At 42.8% G+C, this 26,435-nt stretch overlaps 1 protein-coding gene across 5 annotated transcripts in view; it reads right to left on the bottom strand.

The window, feature by feature from the left end:
* GALNT7 (polypeptide N-acetylgalactosaminyltransferase 7) overlaps positions 1 to 26,435 on the bottom strand; it is a 117,598-nt gene that overhangs the window by 11,849 nt on the left and 79,314 nt on the right. For 3 of the 5 annotated variants that reach the window (XR_002175832.3, XM_073805750.1, XM_019932351.3), the window contains exons 3-8: positions 14,512 to 14,678; positions 10,259 to 10,389; positions 9,933 to 10,012; positions 7,536 to 7,718; positions 4,375 to 4,492; positions 2,899 to 3,021 (exon numbers count right to left, since the gene is read on the bottom strand). Coding sequence is in view for 4 of the 5 variants with exons in the window: in XM_073805750.1 (XP_073661851.1) it covers positions 2,899 to 3,021; positions 4,375 to 4,492; positions 7,536 to 7,718; positions 9,933 to 10,012; positions 10,259 to 10,389; positions 14,512 to 14,678 (802 nt within the window). In the remaining variant the exon portion in view is untranslated. Of the gene's footprint in view, positions 1 to 2,898; positions 3,022 to 4,374; positions 4,493 to 7,535; positions 7,719 to 7,861; positions 8,045 to 9,932; positions 10,013 to 10,258; positions 10,390 to 14,511; positions 14,679 to 26,435 lie in introns of all 5 variants that reach the window. The other 2 variants (XM_019932352.3, XM_019932357.3) reach the window with 2 other exon arrangements.

The following is a 26,435-nucleotide window of genomic DNA, read 5'->3' as shown; positions in this document are numbered from 1 at the left end:
AAACAACAAACACATTTCTGAAAGTGGCTCTGCCCATCTTGTAACAGCTGTACCTGAACCACTGCACCGTAGCCCAGAATTAAGTGGATATTTTCCCCATGGGGTGCATTTTGAAAAGCAACTAAAGAACAATCATGTAAGTTGACGTGTGAGAACTCACAAGGATCTAACTTCTACTGTTTCACTGAGTGAGCACTCGTAGGCGTGAATCGATGCGATGGACGCAGCACAGACCCAGCGAGGCCCTTGCGCTTGGACATCACAGGGCAGCAAACTTTATGAAGGGCCCGGGAGTCAGTCTTTTCAGCTGGGTGGCCATCCAGTTTCTGTTGCAACTACTCACCTCTGCTGCTACAGTGAGAAAGCAGCACAGGGAACATGCGAACGAACGGCAGAGCTGGGTTCCGACACAACTTTATTTACTGAAGAAGGCTGGGTTTGGCCTGCTGGCCGCAGAGCAGGAACATCTAGTGTTCTGATTAAATTTTCTCTTGGCTACAAGATAACTATCAAAAGGGTGCACGCCTGGCCGTGGGCATGTTTCTGCAAAAGCCCGTGGGCTCAAAAAGTTTTAAGCGGCAGCCTCCTAAAAGAACACAACATTATTGCTAAATATTTTGAATTCTTGCAAATCCACCCAAAGTTAGACACAGTCCGTGTCTTCCAGGTAGTCGTGAACATGAAGAATTAAGGGCACACGCATAAGGTTACGGCAACAAAAAGGAGGAGCATTTAATTGTTTGGGATGGAGAGGCGGGGACGGCTCAGTCCTGAAGGAGCGGTCAGCCAGGAGGGACTGGGACCTGGGGCAAAGAGCAGTGCAAATATATGATAGATCATGGTGCATGTGGCATCCTGAAAGAGGTCTATCACCACAGCTGGAATGCAGGATTCACTGAGAGAAAAGCTGCCTCGGTTTCCTCCTTTTAAGATGAGGATAATTAAGAAGTTAATCGGTGCGAAGTGTTTAGATTTGTACACACTGAGCACTCACGAAGTGTGAGCTATTAGTGATACTACTGATCGTTTCCAAGGGCTTTGCACGTCACCCATTAGCTGACAGCCATCCGAAGGGTCCTCGCAGGCAGCAGACATCAGATTCAGATTTGAGGGGAATAACCGGGGCAGGGAGTGGAGGTGGCCCGAGGGGTGGGACGGAGGGTAGAGAGCCGCCTCTGAGGTAAAGTTAAAAGCTCCGCTCTGAAGAGGCCAAGTCTGAAACATCTGAGGGCCATCTAAGAGGAGGGTTCTAGGGACTTCCCTGGAGGTCCGGTGGTTAGGACTCCGCACTTTCGCTGCCAAGGGCTCGGGTTCGATCCCTGGTCAGGGAACTAAGATCCTGCGTGCCACGCGTTGCCACCAAAAAAAAAAAAAAAAAAAAAAAGAGAGAGAGAGAGGTGTTCTCTAAGACAGCTGACCGTAAAGGTCTGCAGCTCAGAGAAGACCACCGGCTGGAGAAACAGCCCTGGAGGGTGGAGGGGACACGCAGAAGCAGAGGACAGAAGCCGCTGGTGAAGCCTGCGTTTGCTGGTTAATCTGACAGTGTTGAGTGTTTCCCTCTCGTCTCTTTTCCATTTCCTTGTAGCACAGGCCTTCCTGAACTGACCTGACTTTCCAACAGTTCTTTGTGGTTGTGGGGCGGGTTCCAAGGGCGGCTGTCTTCCTGCAACGCCGTCGGGCCCAGTGTTAACTGGCTGCTATCTCTGTCTTACTGCGGAGATTTAAATCTCGTCCCCTGTCCTAGTGGGGCTCCGTTTGGCCACTTCTAAAAAATTTTGGTCGGTTAGAGGGCTGTGTTGATCCTTAAAGCCTAGTCTCTGCTTCTGTTATCTATTCGCTTTGGGGAACGGTCCTGAGTTGCATCCGTAGCCAAAAATAGACTTCCTTCTGCTTTTGACTTGGTTAAGGGCTCCAGAAAATGAAAGACACCACAGTCATATGCTCTTAGAGTCTATGAAAGCCGCACAAACAAAGGGCTTCTAAGTTGCCCCATCAAAGAGAGAGGCCATCGTCCTGCCAGCATTGGGGCTGTGGCCTCTGTGTGAAGCTCTCCTGGTCTGTCCTGGTTTGAGGGACAAAAGTTATTCATTCACCTTTTGCAAGCACTGTTGAAAAATGTGATTTTGTTTACTACACAAACTTCTATTATAATTACTTTACTTTTCCAAAACCAAACAAAAATAGTGTTTCACTCACGTGTGACTAAGAGACGTTGGTATTTCCCTTTCAACGACTTTCCTACACGGTGTCAGGTTTTAAAAATTTGAGTTATCATTTTTTTTTTTTTTTTTGCGGTACGCGGGTCTCTCACTGTTGTGGCCTCTCCTGTTGCGGAGCAACAGGCTCCGGACGCGCAGGCTCAGTGGCCATGGCTCACGGGCGCAGTTGCTCCGCGGCACGTGGGATCTTCCCGGACCGGGGCACGAACCCGTCTCCCCTGCATCGGCAGGCGGACTCTCAACCACTGCGCCACCAGGGAAGCCCTGAGTTATCATTTTTTAAAAAAAGATTTTTACTGAAGTATAGTTGGTTTACAATGTTGTGCTACTTTCAGGTGTACAGCAAAGTTAATCAGTTATACATATATTTCCACTCTTTCTTTTAGATTCTTTTCCCATATACGTCATTACAGAATATTGAGTGGATTTCTAAAATCTGAGCTATCTTGACGGAGAACATTCAATACCATTCAATAATGGAATTCTAATCAGAGTGGGATACAAGGAATAATCCTAGAAAACAGTAAGAAGTTTCATGAATAAGCCTAGTCTAAGTGAAAAGTGAGAAACAGCGTGACTGCTTCAAAGATGTCGCCTGGCCAGTGAGCTGACATTACGTGGCCACGTGGCACATACGTGTTAGCTCCCTAGCCTTCCCAGTTTTAACCGAAAGACTCACCTTTAGGGTAGGAGAAGACCCGACATAGACAGGCGGAGGGTTCCCCTGCCAGCCCTCAAGACGGTAGATGTGCCCGACACGGGAACAAGGGACAAACAGTAACTTGCCACCGCACTGCCAGATCTGTCAGGAAAGACACACGTGGCAGCTGTCTCAAACGCCCAATCTGTCCTGTAAACATAAACCTAAAATCTAAATTAGACACAGGGTCTACGGGGAATTCACCAGCTAAACAGATCCTACGATAACTTTTTGTTTCTCAAGCTCACATACTAACAAAGAGGCCGCTGGGGAACACAGGCGCACAGGGCACCCAGGGGCCCGTCCTGAGCCCCTGCACAGCCACGCAGACTCCTGCGTCCTAACGCGCACTTCATCTCTCCCGGCGCTAACACGCCTCCTCCCACCTGGGGGATTGTTACCATAACCGCCTAACCGGCGGCTCCTTCGCCTCCGCTTGCCTCTACTCAGGCTCCCTTATTTATAGCAGGAGATTAGGCTGCTGAAGGGCAGCTCTGGGTCGTGCTCTCCCGGGCTTAGTCTCTCCCATGGGTCTCCACTGCCTGTCAGATTAAGCCACAGTCTCTCAGCTCAGCACTGAAGGCTCTCCTCACTGTGGACCTGGCGCCCCTGCCCACGCCATCTTCTGGACGCCCGTCGGATTCACACTGTCAGCTTCTGCCAGACGGTGGGCCCCATGCCCGCCCTGCGCCTTTCCCCGTTCTACCCCCACCTTAGCTCGGCCCGTCTTCCTCGTTCTGCCTCGAAAACATCCTCCAGCATGATGCGGCCTCTGAATCACACCACCTGAATGTCGGTCTACCTTCTGATCGTACTACGAATTTAAGCATAACTCTCATCTCTCATCGGCTGTAAGTTCCTTGACAGCGAGGACCGAGCTCCTCTTCTTCTGTCCCTCAAAGTGCTGAGCACCGGACATTTAAGACAAGAGGTAACGCCTATGTGTTCAGCTCACACTGGAAAATACTTCTTTCTTTCGGGAAGTGGCGGGGGGCACGGGTGGGTGGGTACCGCAGGAAGGCAGCTCCAGGGTCAGTGTGAGGACACACGATCACTGCTGGGGTCTACCTCTGTCCTGAGCTTCAGCAGTGGATGGTCAAACGGAACCCCACACCTGCTGATTCCCGCAAGGGCTCCTATCACAAAAGGCTCCGAGGTACAGAAAAGCCTTTGGGGGTGGGGCGGGAGGGGAAGGAGAGGAGGTATTTTTACTTCTGAAGCTCGCTGGCTTCCGTTTTTAGCTGAGCCAAGTACGTATGTAGTAAGTTTGGAGCTTGCATTTTTGCCTTATTTTTCCCAAAAGGCAAATATTTTTGTTAGTCTTTCCTTATAATTTAGAGAAATGCATTAAACAGGTTTTTTGTTCTTTTTCCCCCCAAAGAAACCAGCCTTATCTGAAAGTCACAAGAATCCATAAGTGCTTAGAAAACTGCATTTGTTTCAATGAAATGTTACCTTGTATGAGATCTCAAAGTTTTCACCACCCCAAATCTGGAGGCCTGGATCGTAGAGACCCAGCTCGAAGAAGAAGTCTCGTTCAATGGCGAATAATCCTCCAGCCATGGCTGGGGACCTAAGAAAAAGAAACGCTGAAATAACTTTTAAAGACAAACCCCCAATACCCCTTCAACAACAGATAACAAGCCTTTATGGAATACAGTATAAGTAGTGCATAGAAGAGACAAAACTGATGGCCAAACATTAAGAAATTATAAAGCCTTCATGAAACAATCTGTTCATAATTTCTTATGAATTTACTATAATTTCTAACTGAAATCCTGTTATAGTTCGTTACAAATTAGAGCATTACATCATTCCGCCATTAGAGGGCGCCTTGGTTCCTTTGTTTATTTAAAAATTAAGCCTTAAGAGTTAGTTAAAATAGAATTTTCTCTTTCACTCCTAAAAATACTGAGCCATACAGCCGTGGTCTGCTAAATGTTCCTGAAATGATTTATGAGTCATTCTGGGATGAGTGAAACCATACACCATGGAAGTAGTCTCTCATTTTTTAATTTTATAGCTCAGTGGTTTGCCAAATAAGGGTGTAAATCATGGTAGAACAGCCACGGTTCATTCAGAGTTTGCAAATATAGCACAGAAATGACACAGGAGCATTAGACACAGCTATTTACTGTGTCAGGAGGCAGGGCTGCCAAAGAGTGATCTGTGGTCCTTCTTGAGTGGGACCTTGAATTGGGTTCTTTTTAGAGACAAGAGAAAAAAAGACTTGATAGCTTTTTAGGGCAAGCCACTCCCACCGTTGGGAATAATTTTCACCCCGTACCGTTAGGAATAATTTTCACTCCGTTCCCCCTTCCCCTGGCAACAATGAATTATCACTGCACTCGATTCTTAGGTAGACCCCTCCATTAGAGCCTCTTCATCAGCACACCTGATATTCAGTCTATTACCAATTCCTACTGATTCTACCATCAACACACATCTTGAACCCACTTCTTTCCAGCGTCACTGCTGCCATCCTAGACCAGGCACAGGAACCCCGATTGTGTCCTCCGCTCTCTTCTGCCCCACCCAAGCCCCAGCAGGCAGCAGGCAATGCCTCCGTGCTCTGCCCGACCCCCTCCTGTCCCAGGACCCTGGCTATGCTGCAGTCTCCTGAACGGTCCTCCCTCCTCCTCCACAGGGCAGACTTATCCCTCAGGGCTCGGCCTCAGCGTGGCTTTTGAGACACTTTCCGTGAGCTTTTCTTCTCACCACTCGTCACACTTGCTGCTCCAGTTATTCGTGCAGTTAACTGTTTAATTTCTGTCTCACCCACTACATGTTAAGTGCCACGAGGGAACACATCTCTTTAAAATTTATCCCCAGAAAATAGCGCCTGGCACATAGTAAGCATTCATTAAATATTAAATAAATAATGAAGCACGGGGCTTCCCTGGTGGCGCGGTGGTTGAGAATCCACCTGCCAGTGCAGGGGACACGGGTTTGAGCCCTGGGTCCAGGAAGATCCCACATGCCGCGGAGCAACTAAGCCCGTGCGCCACAACTACTGAGCCCACGTGCCACAACTACTGAAGCCCGTGCACCTGGAGCCCGTGCTCTGCAACAAGAAGCCACTGCAATGAGAAGCCTGTGCACTGCAACAAGGAGTAGCCCCCGCTCGCCACAACTAGAGAAAGCCCGCGCACAGCAACGAAGACCCAGCAAAGCCAAAAATAAATAAATAAATATATTAATTAAAAAGATAATGAAGCAAGAAATATTTTCAATATTAAAGGGAAGCCACATCAGGGGAAAGTCATTCTTTCGTAAGGCTTTTCTTCTTAAAGGAGAAACAGCCCTATTGCGTTTTCAGTTATACTTTCATGCCAAATTTATTTAACTGTCATTTAACATTACTCTGTTATAACTATGCCTTTTTGATCTTTAAATATATTCCCACTTATCTCAGTACATATTTGAAAATGTATCTTAACATGAAAACCAGTGAGTAACTTAAAGAGAAACCTTCCTTAAATTTTTCTACATTTAAAAAATTTTCTTTCCTAGCCCATGGGATTGGTAGAAATAGAACTATAGTTATTAGCCCTTATGTTTTATTAGCCCTATGTTTTTTCTCCCAGAATTATTTGTGAGTCAGGGTAAGTGGGTAAGCAGTAGATTCCTGGACAATTTTTGAAAAAGAACTTCAAAGAGAAATTTGGAAAATGTCAAATAAAGCTGAAAGTTGTATAATTTCCTTATGTTTGCCATTTCAGTATCCTGGTATCATGACATGCCCAAATCCCACCAGCTTTTTGCATGACATTGGAGACACCTTCCCCAAACTGAGTTTGAACATCATCAGTAGCGTAACAGTAAGAGAGAGACCAAAAGCAGAACCATAAGATCAGAAAAATAAAATCAGACACATTTAGAAGCCTACATTAGCATTTATGCAAACATTTAATTTGGGGCCACTCTTTTGAAAGATGGTAAAATGTTCCAGTGAAAAGACCAAAGAGAGAGTAGCACAAGTTGTTCTATTTGAAGAGCCACAAGAAGGGAGAAAAAGGAAGATTTTGGAATGAAGTTTCCTTTTAAATCAAGTGCTCTTCTGAAAATGAAGTAATAAAGGATTCTATGTAACATTTCCCAAAGTCGTGTATTTTTATTCATCAGATTTAACTGGGATGAAATTAGTATTTAAGAGTTAGCATATAAAACCAAAGGAAGAAAAAAAAAACTCTTGTTACTGTCTTTCATTGTCAACACTACCTGCAAAGCATCAAAGTGGATATAAAACTTGGATCGTAAGCAATGTGAGCATCTTAAACTTACAGAATGACATAATCATCAAACGAACAAAATTTCATGTCTAGTCTACTAGGACATGATGGCAAAGATTTTCTTTTTTTCACCTGTATTTGGAACTAATGCCATAAAGCGTGCTCACCCCCAAACGGAGTTTGCTTTTAAGGAAAAAGCAACCACAAAGAAGCAAGTGTGAGTTTAAACCTCTGAAACAGCACAAAGAAAGAAAGCCTTTCAGAATCTGAGACAGCATCTACAGTTTTAATAACAAGTTTCTTTTTTTTTTTTAGCTTGGCAAGAGGTTAATAGGTTAGCAGCAACTGGAGAAAAGAGAAACAGGTAAGTGATTTAGTGATTACCGATATGGTTCAGTTTTTGTCTTTCTCATTCTCTTCTCTTGAGGGGTCAGAGGCACCCGTTTCCAGAGCATACTCCAATCCCATGCTCCTCGGGCATACCCATCTTCGTCACCACCCCCTTGGGGTACAATTTCATAAGTGTTGCCATTTATGACATCTATAATCGGCACAGTGCAAGTGGTTCTGTATTGTGTTGATGATGGCAGCGAAGATGAAATGCAAGGGCGTGTAGGGACCCACATGTTTACACGAGTACATGGGGAAGGAAAAAAAGAAAAGTACTTAGGTAAACGTTCCACGTAAGAAAAGGAAGTAGTAATCTTTACCGATAAGGTTCAGTTTTATGTTTTCTTTTGGCCTTTTCCTTGTGGCTTAGAGGAATACGCTTCCATAGCAAACTCCAGTCCCAGGCCCCTCTGGCAAAACCATCTTCATCCCCACCTTGCTGTGGCTCAATGGAATAATCATTCCCATCTATGTAATCTATCAGAGGCACAGTGCATGTGGTTCTGAAACATTTACAGAAAATGAAAAAGCATTTAAGAACCCAAAACTGACTAGTTGAGCATGCCTAACTAGATTATCTCTTGTTACTGTGGGTTTGCTTTTTTTTCCTCCCCAACTAGGGGATTTTCATATCTAATGGGAAGCGAATGAATGCTTTGAAAAGTCAAGGAGGCTGTTTTCTTAAGGGAAGGAGAGAGGAGATGTCCCTGGGCTCACAGACACATGTCACGGATGAAGAGCCATGAACTTGAACTTAAATAGGATTTCCTCATTTTCACTGTGGTCCTACAGGCAACACCCTCTTGGTAACTTCCCATTATTTACCAGGTTTCCCTGCCTGTTATTTTCCCTCCTTACCCCTCCATTAAACATTGAGTGTGTGTGTAGAAAGATAATACCTGCGACACGTTCAGCAGTGCTCCCAACTCTTTGCTGCTTCCTACTTCTTTGGAAACAGTGACTGTGAAAATCTGTTTTTGTACATTTACTTGATCTTCTTTTCCTACTTCTTTTATTGGGAAAAAACCTTTTCTTTTATTGCAAAAAAAGAGTACTGTATTGTATCCTGGCTTTTTAAAAAAACAAGGAAAGAAAAATCCCTCAAAACCTGCTGAAGAACATAAATAGTGGCCTGAGAATTTGGAGCAAAAAAATATTATACCTTTTATGTGGGCTTCATGAAAATGCTAGAACTATATGACCAATCAGGTGTAGAGCCAGCTCTACAAAGATAATCGGTATCCTGCTTGTTCCAACGTTCATTTTATCAGAAAGAATTTTAAAATGCATCCCCTAAAATGGAGATTATAGTTTTTGACAGCCACGTTAAGGTGCTTTTTAGATGTTTAGAAACCAATAGGAAGGGGAAAATTAATGGGGCTTAGAATTTCGATACAGGGGAAAGGTACTTTATTCCCTCCAGACACTGGACTCCCATGGGCGAGTGGAGGGTCCCTGTGGTATGACCTCCCCTCACCACCCCGAGGACAGCCAGCTTTCACCAGGAGAGGTGAAGGCTTGTTATCTCTCTTTATGATTCTCAGATTTCTAAGTATGTGGTGGAAGGTGTCCCAGAGAGATCTCAGTTGGGTAGTTTCTAAGCTGTCTGATCTGCGGCAAACTAATTAATTTCTGTTAGCCTCAGCATCCTCTTTCGTACAAAGGAGGTAGTAATATCTATCTTGCAGGGCTGCTGTGAGGATTAAATCAGACAGCACGTGAAAATCGTGTCTCATAGATGCTCTGATGATAAAATCCTCCAAAAGTTCTTCCTCTGTCTCAGGCCATTGCCACAGGGACATGTCTTATTTCTTCTAGATTCTGAAATAGTCAGGATTCTGGACTAAAAGCAAGGAAGGCTTTGGGAACTCGAAAACTGCTGCTGCCCATCTACTGTTTCAGACCTTCTGTAAATTGGTGATTACCACATTTCCACAGGATAGCTGTCTACTTCTAAACTTGAAAGGTCCTATGGGAACCCAAGGCCTTGCCACAGGTAAGAGCTGGCCCTTACTGTGTAAAATAATCACTTCAAAGGGCATAAAACCACCCATAGGCAGAATTCCAAAGCATGCTCCTTCAAGCCTTTAGAATGTTACCACAGTGTGCGGGAACAATTAATATTGCTCTTAGAGCAAAGCTTTTGTAGCCAGAGGAAGATGATTCTGAGTGAGATGCCCTAGGCTTATCCCAAATGTCTAACTGCCCGCATGTGAATCAGCCCCAAGTAGCCACCTAGATCCACCCAGGGAAACAACTAGCTAAAAAAGAAAACTCAACATACAACTTGATGCACTGAATGGAACTGGAATCAGAAGAATGGGAACATTATTTGTCCTAGGATGAGGTTTACTTTTCAACCAGGAAAGAAAAAAAGCAAGGCAATGTTACCTGTCCTTAGATATGGGAGCTACAAGTGGTGCATACCAGTTAACTGCCACCTCACAGTGGGCATCGAGGTATATCAAAACCTGGAAAAAAAAGAAGAGGCAGGGTGAAAGAAAACTCATATACAGCACGACGTATATCATGTACAATTTAAAATTAGATGCTAATATAAACTGGCATTAGAGTCAATTTTGATATTTAAGTTATGTGTTTAAGGTAGCATTTTCAATTTTAAAAAATTAAAAATTAAATGGGTACTTAAAAATGTAGATGATCTTTTAGTTACCAAATCCAAAATGTTGGCATAATAGATATCAAATGTGTCCTACCTGTCCAAGTTTAGCCTTCTGGGCACCGATACTTCGTGCCTGAATTAAACCTTCTCTTCTCTCATTTCGAAATACCTTGACTAGGCCATTCCACAGCTTAATATAGTCATCCAGTTTTTCTTTTAAGTGTTCTATGAATAAAAAATTCAGTCAACATTATAAATTATAGTTATGGCTAATAAACCACTTAAGCTATTTTTTTAAATTAACTAATTAATTTATTTTTGGCTGTGTTGGGTCTTCATTGCTGTGCGTGGGCTTTCTCCAGTTGTGTTGAGCGGGGGCTACTCTTCATTGTGGTGCGCGGGCTTCTAATTGCGGTGGCTTCTCTTGTTGCGGAGCACGGGCTATAGGCGCGAGGGCTTCAGTAGTTGCGGTGCACATGCTCAGCAGTTGTGGTTCGTGGGCTCTGGAGCGCAGGTTCAGTAGTTGTGGTGCACGGGCTTAGTTGCTCCGCGGCATGTGGGATCTTCGTGGACCGGGGCTTGAACCCATGTCCCCTGCATTGGCAGGCGGATTCTTAACCACTGCGCCACCAGGGAAGTCCCCACTTAAACTATTATTTTTCTCAAGAAATGAGGATAGGCAAACAGGTCCTTTGAGTACTCAGTAATTTTACACAGACCATACTGAATGTTAAATGTATAGGGAGGTAAGGTGAAGTGTATTACTCGAGTTAAATTTTGAGCTTAATATACCTACGGAGAACTAGCTAGCCTGAGAATTATCAAACCTCTCTCTAAACATTAAATAAATGATGACTATGCCAACTGGCATGAAAACTGAAAAAAATCAAATGTTAATATCATATCTAGAAGCTTTCAGGCACAATAGTTTTTTTGCTTTTGGAAGAAGCAGTGGTTCAGGATTTCTGAAGATGTACTGCCTATAAATAACATGACATGGCCTTCGGGATCCACACAGGGTATAGGTTAATATTTGTTTCTGAGCCATCTTTCTACTACAATCAGTGTTGAAGGGAGTAGTCTTGGTGTGGTGATGAATATAGTTCCCATCCAGTTGGCAAGTAACAATAAAAGATCCCATTTTCTCTGTATTTTAAGCATCAAGTGTCTGTATATATATGTGTGTGTATGTATATATTTATAAATAAATCTTTACATATTTATATAATAAATACATATATCATTTCCACACATATGCCTGTATTATATGTACACACACACACACACACACATATATGTTTGCAGTTTGGTAGAGAAATTTTTGTGTTATAAAAACAAGATACATTTGCCAAACTTTCCATCTTGGCTTCCTAGTTGCAAGAGAACAGTTTTTGTTTGTATTACTATGAGCCAATGAAACTGACTCATCACAGCCACAACTAATTCCTGGATCCTTAAAAGATGTTTCTTGAAGACACAAAAATTATTTTTAAGTTGTTTAAAATTTTGGCCCATGAATACAAAAACAACCCCCAAAACAGCTGTATTTAGTGATGAGCCCGTGGTTAAATGGGCAAATCAGGCTGTACATTTAATACTTTATTCGTTTTTAAGGAGCTTATAATTAGCAAGATACTCACACATGGGTATTCAAAATTGAGAAGAAAAAATTTTCCATTCTCTACTTTGGTGTCCAGTTTTAATGAGAATTATAAATAAAATTCTCATGCTGAGTTACAATGTTTCCCCAGAAATTCTTGGTAATTTTCCTTTCAATATAAGTTTTTTTTGTTGCTGTTGTTTTTTTTAAGAAAAGCTCTTACCTTCCTATTTTTTTTTAGTTCTGTACAGTCCTAAGTTTTTTTTTTTTTTCTAAAGCCCCTTCTGACTTGCATTAGGTACTTTTTCGGATATGTGATCTAAATATATGTAAAATAAATTGTTACGGCCAGAAATGAGTTGATGGTGTGCTCTTTAAATTTAGATTCTAGTTAAGATGACCTTGGCTGCCCTTGGGTCTCAGTACAGTGGACAGATCAGTGCCCCGAAGGAACACGGCCCCTGCTGGGGGATGATCAATCCTCCCCAGCCCCAGCCCGGACTGCACGCTGGGCCACCTGACTTGCTGTGGCCAATGAGAAGCAGGCGGAAATGATGTGCACTTGCGAGCGGAAGTGCTCCCGCAGCTTCCTTCCCTGAGTGCTGCCAGGAGGACGCGTTGTCCGTGTAGCCCTTTGCCCAGTGCACAGGTGGAGAGGAGTGGTCTCTGTTCAAAGGCCCCAGACCCTTACGTTTTGAGGACACTGTAACTTCCAGAAACCCGAGGGTTCTGAGCAGCCAGCTCTTTTGTGAGGTTTTATATAAATTAGTTAAGTATTTTGTCTTTAAAAGAAAAATTATAACTCAGAGTTTTAATTACTGAATATATTGGGGAAAGAAAACAATCCAAGTTTTCACCTAAGGCAGATTTACCAAATGCTGTATAGTTTTACTGAGGATAGGACTGACAGATGTTCAAGGGTGTTTTGAAATTGGGAAGAGTAATTAAAGACCTTCTGTACTTCTGTCCAAGAGTAGCCCCAATCAACGACCCTGCCGACGCTGTTAAGCTAAGCAGACCCTATATGTAATTGCTTTTAAAATGTGTTACAAGAGGCTGTTAGAGATTTGTAACAACAGAAGCACTGATCACAAAAAAATTAAACTGGACAAAACACTTAAGCCCCCAATTTTGTTCTTTCCTCGGGCCAAGCAAGAAAGCAAGATTTTAGAATGGGAAACACCTTTTGGTGTATCTTCACTTTTTTTTTTTTTTAAAGACTATTCTGAGCTTTTTAACTTGTATTAATAACATAGTGGTTCTTAAAATCAATACAGTCATAGACATGGGATTTCTCCAAGCTGTTTTTGTAGACTTAAGTTTTGCTAAATCTAAAACATTGTTGGCACCAACAATATCACTTAAAAATGTATTTTCAAATATTTATTTGAGACAGGAATAGTGTTCTTAGTGAAAATGATCCCGTTGTAGAAAATTGCAACCAAGATGTCTAAGCTAAAGGCATTTGATGACTGAAAATCTAAAGTTATACATTCCCTGCTGTAATTAAAAATGATTAGTTGAAGAAAGTGGTAGGTCATATTTCTGTTTCTCTCCATGCTAATATATGTATACAAGATCAAGATTCTGCTTGTGTCCTTGCAAAAACAGCAGAGGTTTATCCAGACTGCAAGAGTTCTAAATTAAGTTTTGGAGGAAGCTTTTGTAAAGCCATTTTGAATGGTATTTTCATGCTGCCTATGTTCTGACTTCTTTTCTAACATTATATCCAGTGGTATCACTACTTATACACAAAAACTCTCTGCAAAACTCATTTGCCAAAAAGCAGACATCCTGTTGTCATTGAGTTGTCTGTGCTCTTTGGTCAGTTTTCAAAGGTTTCAACTCAGCTTTATGACAAGCAAAGAAGAATAAATAACTGCCCAGACTTGGATTTTAGCAGCATAATTACATGCTGCTTTGGGGTCTGAGCTATAGCATTATCTATCTTTTGATATTTACGTCATTAAGAAGATATATTCAGCTTACAATAATGGATCTATTTGAAGAAAAATATTTTAACTTAAAAAACCCCACTTATCTGGAAAATCACTGCTCCATCTCTCTCTAGCCGAGTTGAACCAAGAATAACCGATGTCTCCCTAAATGTGTTAGAGCTTGCTCCACAAAGAGAGTAAAAAAATAAAACACAATTTCCTTCTATTCAATTATCTTAAATCAAATCTAGAACAAAATAAGCTTTAGTAGGTACTTTCTCTTATAAATAAAAATAGTCCATGGTTTCTGGTCAAATTCAAAATACACTGAAATGCAAAATACAAGCTATTAAACAGGTATATAGGTTTCAGTATATAGATGTGGACGGAGCTTTGGGTGGCACTGCAATATACCTGCCATTGCATTTTTTCAGTCATTCAATAAATTACCTCTACGATTAAATTTTTATAAAACCCAATGCCCAAAGAATTGGTATAGTATAAGACCGCGGTTAAATACACAGACTTATGAGCCTATAGATTTGGATGCAGCTGTTAATTACTATCTCTGTCACTGCTGGCAAGTTACTTAACATCTCTGAGCCTCAAGTGCAAAATGAGGATGAACAATATGTATCACAAGGCTTACTGTCAGAACTAAACAAAATAATTCACATACAATGCTTAGCATAGTGCCAACTTGTTGATAATAGATGTTAATTATTAATTTCTGAAGACTATTTTGAGATCACCTTTTTGCAATTGCTTATAATTATTTTATAGACAAAATGCCGATTCCATAGCCATTACCTTTGTTACTGAAATCGTCAATTAACACGATTTCTGCTAAGTATTTCCTTGGAGTCCTTTTAATTACGCTGTGAACTGTTCTCATGAGGGTGGACCACCCTTCGTTATGGAAGACGATGACAATGCTGGCCGTGAGCAGGTTTTCATCATAATGCCAATACTTGCATCTACAAAAGGAACATTTCATCATATTTATTCAGAGGTAATCTGCAATGTTTGGTTCCAAACTTACTATGACTACGTCTTCTGATTGGATTAAATATTATGGACTTAACTAAGGTAAGTGAATGAAATACATCTTATATTTTAACAGAAACCCAAGGTAGAAGAGAGAAGCTGGTATGAGATGAAGTTACTCATATTCAAGCTACTTCTTCACCAACCGGCACTTATTGCGACAAAGAGAACTAATTTGTGAATTTATGCTTCTCAGCTGGGGATGGTATTAAGGTTTGTTTTCCATGACTTCAACCTCAGTTTATTTTCTGCTTTAAAACTTGAGCTTCTGGTGCAAGGGATTTATTTTACTTGCTGTGAATAAACCACTGTATAACTGTGTTTGAAAGCTGTCCTGTTCTAATATGGCTAAAACATTCAGAAAAACATGAAATGGGCTGAAGTGCAGCATACGAGAGACATTCCAAAATTAACTGTTGGATGAATAAACAAAGTTCTAATAGTGTTTAGAGTTATCAGATTGACTAAAGAAGGGTCTTTAAGTGTTTTACGCAAAATTACTTCAATAACTGTAGCAGGGATAAAGTTGCCAGAAACCTTTTTCTAGTTGGAAAGAACCCCCCTGCCCCCCTACACGGTCGGCCCTCCATATCTGCTGGTTCTGCATCTTAAGATTCAACCAACTGTGGGTCAAAAATATTGGAAAAAAATTCCCGAAAGTTCCAAAAAGCAAAATTTGAATTTTCCATGGCAACTATTTACATAGTGCCTACCTTGTATTAGGTATTATAAATAATCGATTGAAAGTATACAGGAGGGTGGTGTGTATAGGTTATATGTAAATACCATGCCATTTTATATAAGGGACTTGAGTATCCACGGATGGATTTTGGTATCCGAAGGGGTCCTGGAACCTATCTCCCGGTGGATAACGAGGTACAGTTGTGTGTATATTATACATATACAAGCATATGTGTATACACATATATGTGTGTATGTACACACACACACCCACTTTTTTCTGTTTGGTTATGGGAGAAGAACAAGACAGTAAGAACACGGCAGACGAATGAGAACAATCTGAGACCCGTGTTCTTTCTGCAGGAGTTAGCTTTCAGAACTAGCATCTGGTGCCTATTACCTTCTCCTTGGTAAGTGGAAAAGAAAGATTTTTTTTTAATCCCAAAGCTTTTCATGGAGGAGTAAAAAAGCTTGTTCCCAAGATTAAATTTAAAACCATTAAAGCAGCAATTAACATTATCAGCTTGATAACCTATACCACCATTATCTAAAATAGGACCTGGCCCAACAGAGATGCAAACAATGTTTTCTCTGGGTATTTATTTCCATTTCAACGTAGTTCTCAATTGTCTGTGTTCTTAGAGGTTGCTTTTATAGAAATACAGACTGAGTCTGGAATCCATCAAATCTTATTTCTTACATCTGCATTTTCTTGTTAAAGGAGTAGTAAGTACCTGCTACGTTCTGAGCTAGGCACTAGCTCAGCATCAAGGAGCAGACACAGTCTCTGCCCTTATGAAGCCCACCGCGAGACACAGAGCAAATGTCTGCACTTTCTCTGCGTGTGACAGTGGGGAAACCATGGTGCTTTGACAGGTGGCCCTAATTCAACCTCAAGACAGGTGGGCAGGAAGGCGTCCTGGAGCCATGAGGTGAGGGTGAGACCAGAAGGATGATTTAAAAAGTACTGACACCAAAGAAGTGAGGAGGAAAAGATAATAGCACACAATGAATTGTGTGCATGTGATTCAGATAAAAAATGAATAGACGGAAGATCTATACCTTTGGAAGGTAGAATTAAAATATGAAAAAAACTGAAGAGGAAAAGTTACAAAAGGGCATTTGCAGTATAATTACAAATACCAGCATACTTATTATGTGTCAGGCACTATTCTCTGTGCTTTACTTTTATTAACTTATCTAACCTCCCAACATCACAATGAGGTTAGTACTATTAATGTTCCCATTTTACAGATGAGGGGACTGAGGTTAGGGATAAATGACTGCCTAAGATCACTCAGCTAGAGAGTAAGGAAGCCAGGACATAAACCTAGGCTATCTTGGGTTTATAAGAAATCTTGTTAAAAGTAAAATGAAAGAAAAAGAAAAAACACTAGCTATACCTATCTATGAATGGCTAAGAATTGATCTAAGGTCTAAGGTCTAAGAACTGATACTGACATTGAATATAATTGAATATAATGTCAATACAAGGCACTCATCGAGCTTATTATTATGTGATGGGAGCTCTCTCCCCTCCCGCTCTTCCCTGCCCTTTGTGGCCTGGAGATACCCCAGGAATGGGGAAGGGGGTGGGGGCATGGTAGCCTTCGGCAACAAAGAGGGCTTTTCAAGGTTGGGAGGGGCCACGTGCTCTTTCAGAGTACCAAGTTGAAAAATACAGTAGTGGAGGGATGCAGATTTTGAAAGAAGATGTGATGAGTGTTTCTGGAGAGAAACTAACCTGGGCAGGTATGTCTAATTTTGGAAGGGTAGGGACAAATGATCTCCCTCCCCGAAACTGCAAAAACAAGCAAACGCTCTGATGGAGATTCAGGCAATAATTTTCTTCCCTGAGTCTAACCACTGGGCCTAAAGAAGCAGAACTGGGTGGGAAAGACACGGATTTTGGTTTACAACAGACACCAGAATTGGTGAAGATATTTAAGTCATGGAAGGAGATTTGGAACTTGCTGATTTCTAAGGCAAAAGATGACAGCTTGGAGAAATGAGCCAGATGAGGACTGTTGGAAACAGAGGGAATGAAGGAGAGGAGGAAGGAGGAAAGTGAAGACGAGAGGGGGCCCACAGCGGACACCTTCCTGTCCCAGGGACTGCTTGGGCAGACCGTCCATCGGAAGGTCTGGACGTGCTACCTTGCATTCCTACAGGACAAGGGGACAAGAGCTGGAAGAGAGTGTGTTCCCAATTTCTCCATCTTCCCTCACCTCTGTACGGTTTGGAAATAACTCCAAAGATGTAAACTAGGTTATGTGCCAGTAACTACAACTCTTGGTATATATTTTTCCTATTTTCTTTGTCTTAAAAATTACCAAACAAAAGCAATATTTTTTTTGAGTCCATCTCTTAAAGTAAGGGAAATAAAAGCAAAAATAAACAAATGAGACCTAATTAAACTTAAAAGCTTTTGCACAGCAAAGGAAACCATTGACAACATGAAAAGACAACCTACTGAACGAGAGAAAATATTTGCAAATGATATGACTGACAAGGGGTTAATATCCAACATATATAAACAGTTCATATAACTCAACATCAAGAAAAACAAACAACCCAATTAAAAAATGGGCAGAAGAACTGAATAGAGATTCTTCCAAAGAGGAAATGCAGATGGCCAACAGGCACATGAAAAGATGCTCAACATCACTAATCATGAGGGAAATGCAAATCAAAACCATGATGTCACCTCACACCTGTCAGGATGGCTATCATCAAAAAGAACATAAATAACAAATGTTGGCGAGGATGTGGACAAAAGGGAACCCCTGTACCCTGTCGGTGGGAATGTAAATCGGTGCAGCCACTGTGGAAAACTGTATGGAGATTTCTCAAAAACCTGAAAACAGAACTACCATACAACCCAGCAATTCCACTCCTGGGTATATATCTGAAAAAACCAAAAACACTAATTTGAAAAGATACATGCACTCCTAAGTTCATAGCAGCATTACTTACAGTTGCCAACATATGGAAGAAACCTAAGTGTCCATCAACAGGTGAATGATTAAAGAAGAAGCAGTATATATATATATATGTATATATATATATATACACACACACATACACACACACACATATACCATACACATACATACATACAATGGAATACTACTGAGCCATAAAAAAGAATGAAATTTTGCCGTTTGCAGCAACATGGATGGACTTGGAAAGCATTATGATATGACTTATATGTGGAATCCACAAAATACAACAAACTATGTGTATATAACAAAAAGAAGAACATTCATAGAGAACAAACTAGTGGGTACCAGTGCAGGTGAGGGGCAATATTGGGGGCAGGGAGGTACAAATTGGTGGGTATAAGATAAATAGGCTCAAGGATGTATTGTACAACATGGGAAATATAGCCAATATTTTGTAATTACGACAAATGAAGTTACCTTTAAAATTTGTATAAAAAATTTTTTTAAATTGAAAAAAATTACAAAAGCAATACACACTTTGTTGTACAAAATCCAAACAATATAGAAGCATATAAAGTAAAGGTAAAAGCTGCCCCCTTCCCTCTCCCCAACAAATCTCACCTCCTAGAGGAAATCATTGTCACTAGTTGTTGTGTTTAGACATTTTATGCTCATGCAGACATATAAATGTATGTCTAGATATGTCTAGATATATTCAGATGAGTATGTATAGATTCTTCTTTCATGTGAGTACGTATAGCTTTATCCTGTTAGCTAATTCTTTGTAACTATTGCACAACATTGCGAAGTATGGCTGTTCCATCATTTTTTTAAATTAGTAAATGTTTTTGGCTGCACCACGTGGCTTGCGGGATCTCAGTCCCCCAACCAGGGGCTGAACCTGGGACTTGGCAGTGAAAGCCCAGAATCCTAACCACTAGGCCACCAGGGAACTCCTGGCTGTTCCATAATTCATGTGACCTTTTCCTTATGGACAATTCCGTTGGCTCCACACTGTGACAATGATCATCCTTATGCATAAATCTCTACACTCGCCCTTGCCTGGAATCCTTCCTACAAAAGACTCAAGACTGTAAGCGCATTAAGGACAGGAACCTCATCTGCTTTGCTCACCACCATCTAACACAGGGCAGTTGCTCGATAAATATTACTGAATTGCTCTAAGGGTATTTTTGAAATGCCTCTAGATGTGTTTTCTCCTCTGCGTAATGTCCACTCTCCACTCTACGGTCCAACTATTTTGAGGTACTGTCAAGAATCAGTCAGTCCGTACGGCAGGTGGAGACAGATGCTCTTCTAGCAGGAGAGGGGGAAAATCTGGAGGAAGACCAAAACAGAGCAGATAGTTGATAGACCAGAATAAAAGCAGATGGAAGGAGGGGCTCAAGCCCGGCCTCCCTTTCTGAACTTTAGGGGAGAGGCCCATTGGGGAGGCTGCAGCATGGGGTAGAGATGATGTGGGTATGCGGGCAGGGGGAGCTAAGCAGTCCCTTCCCACCTCTTCTGTGCAGTCTCCTTGGCTCTCGATGGAGCCAGAGAGCGTAGACGTTTTCCACCTGCTGTCAGCAACAGAGTTAAAAACCAGGGCTGCCAGGAGCCACCACATAAGGAGTAAGGCGACGTGCAGGGAAGCGACGGGGTGGATGGCTTAAGCCGGAGCCTGGCCCGCGGGCTCAGAGGATGCCCATGAGAGCCAGAGGGGAGATGAGCGCCCACAGCGGGGCAGGCGTGGGGAGGGGCCCACAGGCTGGGGTGCAGCAGGTGAGCAAGGTCAGTACACCTGGGAGCCAGGAGTGGGTGGCAGGGATGGCGGGTACCGGCCAAACTGCTGCCAACACCTCGAGGGCGGCACCCTCCTGTTGCCCCCGGGCACGGGAGCAGCCGGAGGGGGACGTGCACTGCAGGCGGGCATTTGCGCTGGGAGAGCACGCAAGCAAGTGCCGATGACACTGCAGAGCCTGGACCAGAAGACTCAGTCCTGAGAGAAGCACCCTGTGTTGAGGTCAGACCCCCATTCTGCAGCATTTCTCTCACTTTACTGGCATAAAATCTGTAATAAGCTCCAAGAAGGAGGAGGGCCAACGGAAACACGATGCCACCTTGCAATGGATGGGTTCTGTTACAGAATTTGAGTAGTTTCTCCTTTCTGGCGCTTCATTTTCCAAGAAAGCTTAAAGACCCTCGGCACCAAGGGCATCGTGCTCTGTGCTACTTATTGCAGAACTCTCTGGCCGCACATACTTATAGCTGATTCACAATGCTGTGTTAGTTTCAGGTGTACAGCAAAGTGATTCAGTTATACATATATATACACATTCTTTTTCACATTCTTTTCCATTACGGTTTATCACAGGATATTGACTATGGTTCCCTGTGCTATACAGTGGGACCTTGTTTATCCTGCAGAGTTTTTCTTAAAAGTAATTTTTACATAATATTTCCATGGCACCTATGTGGTGTCAGGTGCTTGTATCAGAAGACAGGAATGACGAATTTTCATAGTGACTTTTCTATAACTTAAAAAGTCAAAAATAGATTTCATAACCAAAAATGCCATGCCTATTAACAATTTCCTTCCATTTTCTCTGTCCCAGCTAGGTTTTTTTAACTTCTTTAGTTTGATATAAAGCCTTTATGTATTCAAGCTTTATCAATAAATAATATCTAATTCAGCAGACTATGAAAAACTGGTTACAGTCGGAAGGTTGCTTGGCAAGCCTGAGATTTGATCATCTTGCTGGGTTTTTTTTGTTTTTTTTTTAAATTTATTTATTTATTTTTGGCTGTGTTGGGTCTTCGTTTCTGTGCGAGGGCTTTCTCTAGTTGCGGCGAGCGGGGGCCACTCTTCATCGCGGTGCGCGGGCCTCTCACTGTCTCGGCCTCTCCTGTTGCGGAGCACAGGCTCCAGAAGCGCAGGCTCAGTAGTTGTGGCTCACGGGCCCAGTTGCTCCGCGGCACGTGGGATCCTCCCAGACCAGGGCTCGAACCCGTGTCCCCTGCATCGGCAGGCGGACTCTCAACCACTGCGCCACCAGGGAAGCCCCATCTTGCTGGTTTTGAAATCTCCCTGCATGCTCTTCCACAATAGGGATTGCTGAACAGACTAAATTCTGACTCAGGCCACCTCTCCCGTGGATAGCTGTGGGTACAATGACCACGTCTCTTCTTTGGGTCCCCTGTTCTCACCCCCAGCTAGACTATTCCCTTCTTGATAATATATTCTTTCTTTTGACTGGGCACATAAAATTGAAGCAGGAAAAATTATTCTGTATTTAATCATTTTCTCAAAACTCTACCTCTATGCCTTGAAGAGCTTGTATCCCTTTCCTTGATTATTAGAAACTCTAGGATGGTCTAGTTATTTTTCCCCAATGTTCTTATCAATCCTTCGTATCAGTCAGTCTTCCCTTGAAGGTCAAAATTAAGTCTGTACTAACAGAACCCATTCTTCCTCCAAGATGAAAACGTCAGCTCATCACCACAAGTTCTGCTCATAGCTGGAACAGTGTTTTCATATATTATGTTAATATTCCATACATATTGGTTGATTTGATTTCAAAAATTTTTCTAGGAATACTCTTCACAATGTTGTACTATATCATAGAATACCACACATTTTCTTCATTAATGAATTAGATATTAATGAAAAGGAGAATAATAAATCTCTAACTTGTGCTCCATTGGGGTTGAAAGTCAAAATCAATGAACACAGGATTAATGGTTGGTTATGCAAAAGTTTTTCAGGATGAAACTCAGTAACTGAGGAAGCACGGTGTCTGCCATGCTTCCTCTGGCATGCTCCATATGGTGCCACAGTTGGGAGGCAAGAAACCAGAACGGTATGAAGGCAGGGACAATGGGTGGCTTTAGCTCATCACGCCTGTAATCTCCATCAGGTCCACACTCCCAATCAGCTCAATCTAAACTAAAAACCACATGCTGGCCACGTGTGCAAGCTTTTAAGCAAGTGCCCTGGTTCCAACCGGGTAGCTGCATCTCAACTTCATCTTCCGGGGCAGAGACGTGAGGGGCTCAGGTTTATTTCATGTCCAAGTGACCAATGTGTTGGAGAAGAAGGGGAAATTCTTAGCAGAGCAGAATGACTTGGACCAGAAATTCTCTAGCTCATCAAGGCTGATTCCTAAGGCAGGAAGCTACAAAAACCACTGCTTTGCGTAATTCACAGAACAAGCAGCAGGACCGTTATCTGCCCAGATCGCTGGTGGCCTCCTGTGGCCCCGGGCTCTCTGAAAAGCTTGTATCTGTCCTATTTCCATTTTCCCCTAGCCTCCTCGGGTAGGCAGTTTCCTGGCATCCCCACAAGTAGTGGGGGACAGCCGTCCCGTCCTTACCCATGACAGCTCAGCTGTCAGTGACCATCAGACAGTCACAGCACAGTTGGAATTCACAGCTCCAAACAGCCAGCGGCTTCCTAAGGTTAAGGTTACATGGTTGTTGGCCTCTGCAGCAACCGTGGACCGTGTACAAAAACCCTGGGGCGGGAGCCTTGGACGACGGCTTCGAGAACAGCTCCATCTCTGCCGATGCTCTGGCTTATTTAGTGTCCTGACAAGCCAAGCAAGTGTGAAGGGCATGCTCTCCACGAAGATGGGTACTTCACAGATGGCAGGTGCCAGAGTGGCTCCACGGGGAGACTCTGTCCCTGTGGTGGGGATGAGAGTGGCACCAGGGACCTCGGGCCAAGGGTTTGGGGAGCACTGGCTGGTAGGCAGCAACAGGAAGCCCCCTGCATGAAGGAGTCCGGGAAGATTCGTTCCCAGGGAGTTCAACAGCTGACTCCAGAGCTGGCTGGGAAGAATTTGAGGGACCTCAAATTCCAGCACAGCGGATAATGTTTGAGCCAAATAAGTGGTATTTTTCGTATTAGTTACTGTGATCCCATTTCATCCCGGGCTGAAGAAATGAAGTTCTACTAGCTTGTATGGTACATACACGATCATACCTGAATAGTCCTGCGGGAGGCCCCGCTAGACCACCTGATTTGCTCAAAGTCACAGCTAGTGACAGAGGCAAGATTTAGAAACGAAGCCTTTAAGATTCTTTCCCCTAAACCACAGATTTACCAAGAATTACTCACCAATATATACTTAAAAACAAACAGGAGGGTTTCCCTGGTGGCGCAGTGGTTGAGAGTCCGCCTGCCGATGCAGGGGACACGGGTTCGTGCCCCGGTCCGGGAAGATCCCACATGCCGCGGAGTGGCTGGGCCCGTGAGCCATGGCCACTGAGCCTGCGCGTCTGGAGCCTGTGCTCCGCAACGGGAGAGGCCACAACAGTGAGAGGCCCGCGTACCGAAAAAAAAAAAAAACCCAAACAAACAGGAAAATGAATTCCTTATTTTTGCTCAACACCCAGGGGATATACAGCCATGAACAGACGGCTGCACTCAGCTCTGCGGAGTGATTTGTGCCTGATTCCAGGGCTGAGAATGCCAACTGCATCAGGGCAAACTAAGAATGCTGACTCTGTTGCTGGGTAGCTGTCTTCAAATGATCTTTTTTTTTTGAAAAGGAAAACAAATTCGGACAGATGTGTCCACTTAATGATCTGAAATGTCAAACCACAATTTAGGGAAAAAATCTGGCAGGGAATCCTAGTACTGGACATATGTTCTTGTACATTTCTCCAAAACTCCCTGGGAAAAGAAAAAGAATATTTCACAGTGGAAGCCGAATGCTTCCAGCTATATTGGACTCTCATGTCACACACGTGCTTTCACGCCATATTCTGATTTTACAGAAACACCAGCTTAGACACCAATATATCTAAGCTGAGACGACCACCGCTACCAGGAATAAGGGTCTGGGTGCTGTGGCATGGATGTAAACGACGCCAGGGGCATGAACCCATACAGGTTTGCATCTGTAACTTATTTTTATTTTATTTTATTTTTTAATAGAACTTCATATTGGAGTATAATTGCTTCACAATACCCTGTTAGTTTCTGTTGCACAACAAAGTGAATCAGCCATATACATACACATGTCCTCATATCCCCTCCCTCTTGAGCCCCCCTCCCACCCTCCCTGTCCCACCCCTCTAGGTGGTCAGAAAGCCCCGAGCTGGTCTCCCTGTGCTATGCGGCTGCTTCCCACTAGCCATCTATTTTACATTCGGTAGTGTATATATGTCGATGCTACTCTTACTTCGCCCCAGCTTCACCCTCCCACCCCATGTCATCAAGTCCATTCTCTATGTCTACCTCTTTATTCCTGCCCTGCAACTAGGTTCGTCAGTACCATTGTTTTTTTTAGATTCCATATATATGCGTTGGCATACAGTATTTGTTTTTCTCTTTCTGACGTTAATTTATGCTGCACCTTATTCCACAAAGGACTTCAAGCAGCTTACAAAGACACACAGAATACAACAATATTACAAAACTCTAAAACAGGAGGGGGAAAAGATGGATAAAGAAAGAACAAGAAGAAAAAAGAGGAAGCAAAAACAAGATTTTAAAAGCGCATATGTGAGGGCCAAGGGGTCCTGTGTGTACAGTCCTGGGACACCCTTCACAGAGAAGACACTCAGGCGGCACCCCCTGAGCTGGGCAGCAAGGTGGCCTCGCACCCCACCCCCGCCCCATACTTCGAATGGATGGGCCACAATTTGGCTTGAATTTTCTAGCAGGGAAACCTGGTCAGGACTGTGTTTAACAAACCGGTTGTTCGGAAAGAGTGCAATATTCTTGGCGCGAAGACCAGCTGGGATGTTTTTTCCAGGGGGCCTCGTTATGGTAAACGCAGTGATGAGCCTCCCTGGGCTGTCTTCCTGGAGGCTGTCAGTGGAGACCAACGGCACTGTACCAAAACACAAGTCAGTGTAACAGTTGCGTGGAGACCAAGTTGGGAATTTAAGTTCAACACTGATTTGGAGATCACACTTTGCAAACATTCCTTAAAATGTTTACTGAGTATTTGTAGTGAGGTGGATGGACCTAGAATCTGTCATGCAGAGTGAAGTAAGTCAGAAAGATAAAAACAAATACCATATGCTAACACATATATATGTAATATATATAAAAAAAAAAGTTCTGAAGAACCTAGGGGCAAGACGGGAATAAAGACACAGACCTACTAGAGAATGGACTTGAGGATATGGGGAGGGGGAAGGGTAAGCTGGGACAAAGAGAGAGTGGCATGGGCATATATACACTACCATACGTAAAATAGCTAGCTAGTGGGAAGCAGCTGCATAGCACAGGGAGATCAGCTAGGTGGTTTGTGACCACCTAGAGGGGTGGGATAGGGAGGGTGGAAGGGAGGCTCAAGAGGGAGGAGATATGGGGATATATGTATATGTATAGCTGATTCACTTTGTTATAAAGCAGAAACTAACACACTATTGTAAAGCAATTATACTCCAATAAAGATGTGGGAAAAAAATGTTTACTGAATCATCTCCTATTCCGTGTTTCATCCCTCAGTGAGTGATTATATGCCTTCTCCATGTGCTCTGATTTCAACAAGGAAGTCACCTTGACCATGTGCAGGACCCGTATTTCCAAAGGCAGATTCTGACCCTGGTAATGACGGAAAAAAAGATGTAAACTTACAGGGCAGCATGGTGACTTTAGGCTGGACTGAGCAAATAATTTCCCCACCAGAGCACTGTTAGGTATTAAAGGAGTTATCAATACAGGCCAAAGAACATTTATTTATGGAAGGTCTTAAACACTGATACTAATGTTCCTACAGCAAAATGAGGATATAAATACACTAGATCATTTTTTTGAAGACTGAACTATAAAACTCTGAATACAGATGTGGAAAAGAGTACATAATGTACAACAGTTAGCAGAACAGGCAATTTCTGGGGCTCTAAGAATATATGCAGTATGTTTAGCGATTTACCTTCATAAAGGTATTAAAAAGACATGTTGCCGGTTTAGCACGTGGTATAATGGATACATATGTGATGTTTAATAAATATTGTGGAAGAGGAAGTGGGTAATACTGTTTCTAGAAATCATTAAAGCAGTATCCTTCTTTTCCTATATTAATTGAATTATCTTCTCTC

Source organism: Tursiops truncatus, chromosome 6, assembly GCF_011762595.2.
Source record: "Tursiops truncatus isolate mTurTru1 chromosome 6, mTurTru1.mat.Y, whole genome shotgun sequence".
Lineage (NCBI taxonomy): Eukaryota > Metazoa > Chordata > Mammalia > Artiodactyla > Delphinidae > Tursiops > Tursiops truncatus.
The sequence above is the reverse complement of the archived record's forward strand: the minus strand, read 5'-3'. Positions and strand labels throughout refer to the sequence as shown.